Below are 8,709 nucleotides of genomic sequence, written 5' to 3'. Positions count from 1 at the left end.
CACAACTTAATCCAGAGCTCATAACCAGAACAAAATGAAACGTAGTCAATTATTTGATCAGAAAAATGATGATTATGATTGGTAAGCTGCAGTTGACAAAAAAAAAACACACAAAAAAAAGATTGACAGCTGCAGACCGGTACAATGCTTTTTTTCTGTTTACATGGTTTTTTTTTTTCACAAAATGCAGTGAACTTTTTTATAAAACCATGACTTCAATTAGTAATCATCACAAATGAATAAAAAAAAAGGTTGTTTATAAAAAGGAATATATAATTATTTAAGAGAAAATACCACATATTGATTTCTGGTTGTTAAGATAGTTATGATGGTAAATGATTAATGAAGTACAAATGAAATTGTACTAAAAAAGTTTTCAATTTTATTGTTTTCTCAGCGTTATTATTGGTCAGGGCCAATAATATGGCGATCGATTAATCTAATAAAAAGGTTAATTAATAAATCCATCGTCAAATTAGGGTTTTAATAATAAACATTGATTGCACAGTTAATGTTTCCCACCAAATCCAATCCTCGATCCTCTTCAACCTTCAAAATCCAAAGCTTTCATCTTTACTTTGCATGATTTGATCCCCAATCAAAAAAAAAAGTCGATTCCTTTCCTTCTTGATTCACCTCGCGATGACTGAAGTCCTTCACTTTCCTTCATCTCCAAGCGCCTCTTCGTCTTCCTCACCTTCCCCATCCAATGCCACTCTCCTCATCACCTCCGACCATCGCCGTAGAAGCCCAGTTCCTCCCGGATTCCCCCAAGATGTTGACTTTCACCGCTCAATCGAACAACAACAGCATCAAGATTTGGAAGATTTGAGACGGAGCGTCGCCGCCGACGACGGAGAAGACGGGGAAGGTCAGCAGATATCTCTGCTGGCGCTCCTGGTCGCCATTTTCAGGAGATCTCTTGTTGCTTGCAAGAGCAACCGGAGGGAGCTCTGTAGCATGGAGATCGGTTGGCCCACCAATGTCCGACACGTGGCGCACGTGACTTTCGATCGGTTCAACGGCTTCTTGGGCTTGCCCGTTGAGTTCGAGCCTGAGGTTCCCAGGCGAGCTCCTAGCGCCAGGTACTAACATTGTTGAATCAATTTTCCCAATTTTCGATTCTTCCAATTAGGGTTTGTGGTTTCTATTTTAGCCCCCTTGACGGTTAGGCTCATAATTAGAATTGTGATTATGGAATTGCTTTTAAAAGTTTGCTCTGACGTGTCTCTCAACTATGATCATATCCATTTCAAGAATCTTATCTTTTTTTTTTGGCATTTTGGTTAGATATGTAACACTCTCTAATCAATGAAGTTCTATGTTTAGTCTCACTATAAGCTTAGTTAGAGTTCTATGTTTCTGCCGAAACTAAACACTTAAGATTGGGCTACTGACTCATCTCAGAAGTTGATTCGTTCTCTAACAACATTTTTAGCTGGTAGCTTCATAGTTACTTGTCTTTTTTTTTTTCATGTGGAAGATAGTCAGATACTATCATATACATTGGTTGAAGTTAAATTATGAAACGGTTGCATTGTTCATCTACTATTTAGATGCTTTGTTGATAACATATAATTCTCTCTCTTTGTGTATCTCATTTCTTACTTGTTTTTGCTATCTCATCACATTAGTGCAACAGTCTTTGGGGTATCAACGGAATCAATGCAGTTATCGTATGATTCAAGAGGCAATTGTGTACCAACCATACTCTTGTTGATGCAAAACTGCTTATATGGTCAAGGAGGCTTGCTGGCAGAGGGAATTTTTAGACTCACTGCTGAGAATAGTGAGGAAGAGGCAGTAAGAGAGCAACTAAACCGAGGGTTTATACCTGAGAGAATCGATGTTCACTGCTTGGCAGGGCTTATCAAGGTATGTAATGCTTGCACAAACTCGATTTTTCTTACGCAAATCAATCTTGTTCTTTATAATCTTCTATTTCAGGCATGGTTTAGAGAACTCCCTACAAGCGTTCTTGATGTGTTGTCCCCTGAACAAGTCATGCAATGCCAAACGGAAGAGGAATATGTCGAGCTCGTTAGGCTTCTTCCCCCTACTGAAGCTTCTCTGCTTGATTGGGCCATCAATCTAATGGCTGACGTTGTTCAGTATGAGCATGTTAACAAGATGAACTCACGCAACATCGCTATGGTTTTTGCTCCTAATATGACTCAGGTGAGTCCGCAACAACAAGGCTTTTACTGATCAATTTTTAGGTTTATTGAAATAAACCTTTTTATTGTAGATGGATGATCCATTGACAGCGCTGATGTACGCGGTTCAGGTGATGAACTTCCTCAAGATGCTGATAGAAAAAACTCTAAGGGAAAGGCAAGACTCTGTAGTAGAGCAAGCTCACGTTGTACCTTTAGAACCTTCTGATGAGAGCAGCGGTCACCAAAGCCCTTCGCAGTCTTTGGCTTTTGATCCTACTGAACAGAGTGAAGAGACGCAATCAGAGTACATTGAAGATGCAGAGAATCAGAGTCCAAGCAGCAGTGAGATATCAGATGAATCAACCTTTGAGAACAATGCCAGGAGAACCGGGAGAGTTAGTTACTCGGAAACAGAGAGAAAAAGTAGTGTGCAAGTGATGGCTCTGGCTCCTCCAGCTCAGTGGCCTGTGGGTAGAACGAAAGGATTGACCAACTTGAGCCGTGTAGGTTCGAGGGTAGAGCGTACTGAAGCTTGGCGGTGAAGACAAAGGAGCAGAGCAAGCCCTTGAGGAGACTTTAAAATCAAATTGTTGGTTGACCTGTTTTGTATTTGTTAATGTTCTTTTCACGTCGTTTCTATTCTTTTTTATCCATGTTCTCAGTGTGCTTTCTTTTTGTTGGACCGTTCATACAAATGGTTAATCAAACTTGTAAACCATATTGAACCGGTCTCTCTCGGGCCTTTGACGATGTTATGGTGAAACATGTTCTTCTCATCTTTGGTATTTTCCGTAAAATTTACAAATTAAGTTGAGATGGTCTGGAAAGAAGGTTTTAAAATTGGTTCTTGGAAGGAACCAAGGGACGATTGAAACTCGAGAGAGAAATAGTGGATGACAAAAGCATATTGTAGAGGGGAATATTAATATTTGAATTCAACATTGTATAGTCATGTAACTTTTCCTAGTGGGTCCAAGAAAAAAGTTGAACGCCATTTGCATACTTATTATTATGCACGTATTTGGATACTTCTTTTTCAGGAATGATTTTATAATCTAATTATATATACCTTTTAAGAAGATTTCTTTTTTTTAAAGCTGCAAAATAATTTAGAAAGATAGAAGTTATGATATTTTGAACACATCTTTTTTTTTCTAACTTTTAGAACTATCTTTTTTTAGAAAGATAGAAATCTATCTGTTTTTTTTTCTAACTTTTAGAACACATCTTTAACATTTTCTTAATTTGATAACTAATTTTTTAAGTCGCTAACTACCATTGACGGATGATAGATGCAGGATGTAGTAGTTATTGGCAAAATAAACATTATGTATAGTTAATAAACACATGTGATGACGTCGGAATAATACTCAATCCATATAAAACAATTTACCAAAAACTGAATACAGAGACTATATCATTTTACAGATCTAAAGTTTGAACTTTATATTGATAAAAAAGTTCCATCTTTTGGGTTTCATTATAAAAGTTTTACAAGTTTTGCCATGTTCGTTTGTACATATGGAAGATGCATCCAGATGGTCCATCTAGATGTCTTATCCAGATGTTCTATCTAGGTGTTATTCATTTCTTCATTTCGTCCACGCATCCAGATGAATCATCTGAATGAAACTATGTTCGTTTGTTTTTCATTTTTTAACTTTCATCTACATCTAGGTGGACTTATTAATAAAATGATTAAAATATAATTTTTTACGTTTCGGCGGAAAAATAGCATTTTCACGGTTTTGGCGGAAAATATTTTTGCGGTTTTTGAGGAAAAATGTGTTTTTGGAGAAAAAGTGCATTTTTGTTGTTTTAGCGGAAAAATACGTTTTTATGGGTTTGGCAAAAAAATACGTTTTGCGGTTTGTACGGGAAAAGTGTGTTTAGCGGTTTGGGCGGGAAAAGTGTTTTTGACGGGAAAGTTTTTTCGCGATTTTGGCGGGAAAAACATTTTCGCGATTTTGGCGGCAAAAAGCATTTTTGCGGTTTCGACGAGAAAATATATTTTTCCGGTTTTGGGTGGGAAAATACGTTTTTCCGATTTTGGCGGAAAAAATGCGTTTTCCGATTTTTGCGAGAAAATGTGTTTTCCAGTTTTGGCAGGAAAATGCGTTTTTTCGGTTTTAGCGGGAAAATTCTGTTTTCCAGTTTTGGCGAGAAAATTGTGTTTTCCAGTTTTGGCGGGAAAATGCGTTTTTTCGGTTTTGGCGGGAAAATTTTGTTTTCCGGTTTTGGCGGAAAATGCGTTTTTCGGTTTTGGCGGGAAAATGCGTTTTCCGGTTTTGGCGGTAAAATTCTATTTTCCAGTTTTGGCGGGAAAATTGTGTTTTCCAGTTTTGGCGGGAAATGCGTTTTTCCGGTTTTGGCGGGAAAATTATGTTTTCTGGTTTTGGCAGGAAAATTCTGTTTTCCGGTTTTGGCGAGAAAATGTATTTTTTCGGTTTTGGCCAGAAAATGCTTTTTGGAGTTTGGCGGAAAAATGCATTTTTTGGGTTTTGGCGGGAAAATATGTTTTTTTTTTGTTTTGACGGGAAAATGCGATTTTTCGGTTTTGGTCAAAAAGTGCGGTTTTGCTGGTTTGGCCGAAAAATGTGTTTTTATGGAAATGTGTGTTTTACGTTTTTTTGCGGAAAAACGCATCTTGCGGTTTTGGCGGGAAAATGTGTTTTTCAGTTTTTGCGAGAAAATGTATTTTTTGGTTATAGCAGAAAAATGTATATGCAAAAAAATAAAATTTAGGGTTTTAAAATAATATTTTGATTTTAGAAGGTCATTTTTATCATTTATCATTTTGGAATGAACTAGATGCATCTGCATTCAGATACATCTGCATTCAGATACATCTGCATTCAGATGCACCATCAAAACTCACCTTCATTTAGAAGAGAAATTAAGATGAATTTTTAAAAATTCAGGTGGGTCATCCATCTGGATGTAGCATTATAATGCATAAAACAAACATCGATTTGCATGTTCACCCAGATGGATGTTGCACTAACAGGGCCTCAGTATTTCTCCACATATATGGTTCATCGCCACTGGTTTGGCTTGATGCTGTCGATTTCTAATCTTTATATCATCGGTTGAAAAAAGGAATAGCGATAACATGATCTCTTTTAAAGTATCATGGCACTATATTGGAATCAAATCTTGAAAGTTGATATATGATATTTTGTTTTCTTGACCATATCTGTTTGTTGGTACTTGGTATTTCTCACATATTATTTAGTTTTTATTTTGATATTTTACAAACTAGTTTTTTTTTTTTGGGATCAATTTTTTAACAACTAGTTTCTGTTATAGTATCTAGTTTTATCTTCTTTTTTTTGCATGAAAGATTATGGATATAATACTGTAATTAGTTGACCTGTTGACCATACAATACATTTTACCTTGAATATCTATAGTATTGTCCATTCATACACGTAAAAGATATTTACATTGTAGTTTTATTGAATGGTTTCCGGCGAAAGTTAGACTGTGTTTCTTTCAAGCAATTAGCAAGTGTAGATAGTTAGTAACAAGAATCAAAATATGTAAAATCCAATACTGCATTTAGTTTGGGTTTCGTCCAAAAAGAATGTACGGCACCCCAATGGGAGTTCTCATCAAAGATTCTTGATATACATATATATATATATATATATATATATATATATATATAAATATTAGTATTTAATTATAAATTTCTAAAAATTACGGAAAACCCAACCGAAAAATATGCAATTAAATACTAATATATATATATATATATATTAAGAACTTTTTGATGAGAATCTTCTAGGGATGCTCTAAATAATTCAAAAAGCATATATGGTTTTATTTTAAAACATTTATAAGGCTTTAGTAATTTTTAAAGTATCATGAAACGTAGTTTGTGTTTTCAAATCCATTCCCTTAAAATTTCACGAATAAGATTCTTTCGGTCTAGTGGTATTCTTAATGGTTAATAAGACTTTTTATACTAGGAGTAAAGATGCTCCTTCTTGTACGTAGTTTGGTTATTCAGCATTATATAAACTAGGAGACATCAATGGTCAATTCGATGGATTGGTATCCGTCAGTCGCTAACGATTAAATCATATATTTTGTGGACGTCAATAAAAATTCGTATAAAACATATTCGCAAAAGCTTTATTGTCTACGTGTGTTGGGGACTTGGGGTATCAATATATAATAAAGATGTAGATAAAAGAGGTATCGAGTGCAGATGTTGTTGGTCATTGACCAAGTGGAAAAGGTGAAATCGTGATATCTTGTTGGGTGGATAGATTCGGACAGGGCTCCACGGACCACCGGTATGTGGACGTTCGTCACACATCACAAAACCATATATTTTATCGGGCCGGTTTATTGACTAATGACATACTAAAATGATATACAAATAAATTATCTCCTATATATTATTTGAGAAACATTACAATTTCTTTTTGTAGCCACGTGTCATCACTAGGATGATTCTTAGAATCATTAGAGAAATATGTTGGTCCATCTAATTATATAATAAACTTTTTATTATACTAACAATAAATTCATTACTAATGTACTTTATTATTTCCTTAAATAGAATTTACGGAATTGCCTAATATGGCTAAAGTATATATGACAATTAATGATTTTGAATAATAAAGATTTGATAAAAATTATTGTATCTTCTATCATATTTGTTTAATATTAAACTATTAAATAAATTAAACAACCACAATAACCATATAATAAAAAAATTTAGATTTTTCTGTATATGTTATATTTTGAATTTTTAAAAACGACTATAAATTACTAAAACTGTTAAAAATCTCACATTCAAATGATTACAAAATTATATAAGTAAAAAGTATAATTTAATTAATTATTAAGATTAATATATATATATATATATATATATATATATATATATCGTTTTAAGTTAAACTATAAACCATATAAAATACATAAATCTTTTAGTTTCAAAATTTACTTTGAACAATTTTTTGGTAAAAGTTTTGAACGAACATTGACAACTTATTTTTTTAAAAAAATTATAAACTATTAAAACTATTAATCCCACGATGAAAATTTTGTTATCAGCAATTTAATTTTTTTTCTATAAAAGATACAAATGATAAAAAAAAACTATATGAGTAGAAATCATCATTTACTAGATATTAATATTAAAAATATACTAAAATATACTATGTATGTTAGTATCATTTAAATTTAATTACATATCCTATCAAATATTAAAAAAAATATTTTTAGATTAATAAAATTGATTTATATGTTCACACCAATTTAATTATATATTTAATAGTTACTGACTTTTAATACATTAAATAATTTTTATATATAATGTTTATTCCGCGCAAGGCGCGGATCTTAATCTAGTTATTATTATTAACCTAAATCATTGTTGATACGGAGACATGTGTATCATTAACTTTATTGATCAATATAAAATAATTACCGAACTCCTAACAATAATTCGAACAAATAGTTTCCAACTCCAAACAATTTCGAACAGATAAATTAACCATAGATAATATTAGAGGGCCGAGGACACATGAGAATTTAAATGGCTAGGATATTTTGAATATCAAGCCTATGGTGGAAACGGGTTTAACGAGAAGGACCGTCCCGCATTAACAGACTTACCTACTAGCACAACTGCACAATGTTTAAACTCGTGTATCATTTAAATATCTTGAATAACAAAGCAACGATAGTATAGTGGTTTCATATTGTTGACCGGTACTAATACTATTATTGCTACTTCATTCAATGCGGATGCTTGGGAAATCCGGTTATGTTGTACATTTGTGATTAGTCTCCACAACGCCTAGTTTTTGCAGAATATCATGAAATCAGATTATGTGGTTGAGGATCACGAGGCTCCCACAATCCAACCAATCAACATCGACTCAACTACATCTCGAATCTGTCGTGGTTTGCTACTATTGGAAGTTCAATGCTTCCTGTCCAAAAAAAAATGTTGAAATCTATAGAAAACTTCCACGTTGCTACAATTTAAACATTAGGTTATAGGTATAACCTAATGTTTCTCTCTTTTTTTTTCTATTAAAACCTAAATAACGAAAGCTTTGAATCATACGACATTTAAAAACTGTGTTTCTCAGTCATTTAGATATTACTATATTATTGTCAATTTTTAGATTTATTGGACAAATATGCCACATTCTCAAGGAAAAATCAAATCCAAAAAAGTTTGCAAAAAGAAATGAATGGTGGTATGATTCCATAATATAAGGAATATATAAGTAGTCCATATAAAATTATTTGGCTGTGACCAAATAATTATAGCCACCAGAATTCGCACCACTTGGTGGCTCTTTATTCCATTCTCCTCATCCTTGGTCTTCTATAAATATATAAATATTTATTTACAAAAAAAAAATATATATATTTATTTACTTATTTATTTATTTATTGGATTGCTGAATCTGTTGTTTAATAATATCAACTGCTGCAGTGTAACAAGATCCTCGAAATGTGATTTCAATGGGGTTAACATTTGTCGAACCAATATATAGATGCATGTAAATATACA

General features: G+C 33.1%; 1 protein-coding gene across 2 annotated transcripts; it reads left to right on the top strand.

The window, feature by feature from the left end:
• The first annotated feature begins 460 nt into the window (after nucleotides 1-460).
• On the top strand, nucleotides 461-2,935 carry LOC106427341 (rho GTPase-activating protein 1). Of its 2 annotated transcripts, none has more exons than XM_022695861.2 (4): nucleotides 461-1,085; nucleotides 1,635-1,875; nucleotides 1,948-2,178; nucleotides 2,288-2,935. In XM_022695861.2, exons 1-4 carry the CDS (start codon nucleotides 643-645, stop codon nucleotides 2,699-2,701), a joined length of 1,329 nt encoding a protein of 442 aa, XP_022551582.1. In that variant the 5' UTR covers nucleotides 461-642; the 3' UTR covers nucleotides 2,702-2,935. The 2 variants fall into 2 exon arrangements, with proteins under 2 accessions (XP_022551582.1, XP_013723525.1); XM_013868071.3 differs by having other exon boundaries at nucleotides 469-1,085; nucleotides 2,249-2,935.
• The last annotated feature ends 5,774 nt before the right edge of the window (nucleotides 2,936-8,709 follow it).

This window comes from Brassica napus, chromosome C2 (assembly GCF_020379485.1).
Source record: "Brassica napus cultivar Da-Ae chromosome C2, Da-Ae, whole genome shotgun sequence".
Lineage (NCBI taxonomy): Eukaryota > Viridiplantae > Streptophyta > Magnoliopsida > Brassicales > Brassicaceae > Brassica > Brassica napus.
Note: the sequence above shows the minus strand (reverse complement) of the source record. Positions and strands in the feature narration are given on the sequence as shown.

What these genes read in the sequence shown, in the direction of transcription:
- LOC106427341 (XM_013868071.3), top strand. Translation starts at nt 643, where the DNA reads ATGACTGAAGTCCTTCACTTTCCTTCATCTCCAAGCGCCTCTTCGTCT. An exon ending in GCTTGGCAGGGCTTATCAAG is followed by an intron (nt 1,876 to 1,947) that starts GTATGTAATGCT and finishes CTTCTATTTCAG; the next exon opens with GCATGGTTTAGAGAACTCCC. An exon ending in TTGCTCCTAATATGACTCAG is followed by an intron (nt 2,179 to 2,248) that starts GTGAGTCCGCAA and finishes TTTTTATTGTAG; the next exon opens with ATGGATGATCCATTGACAGC.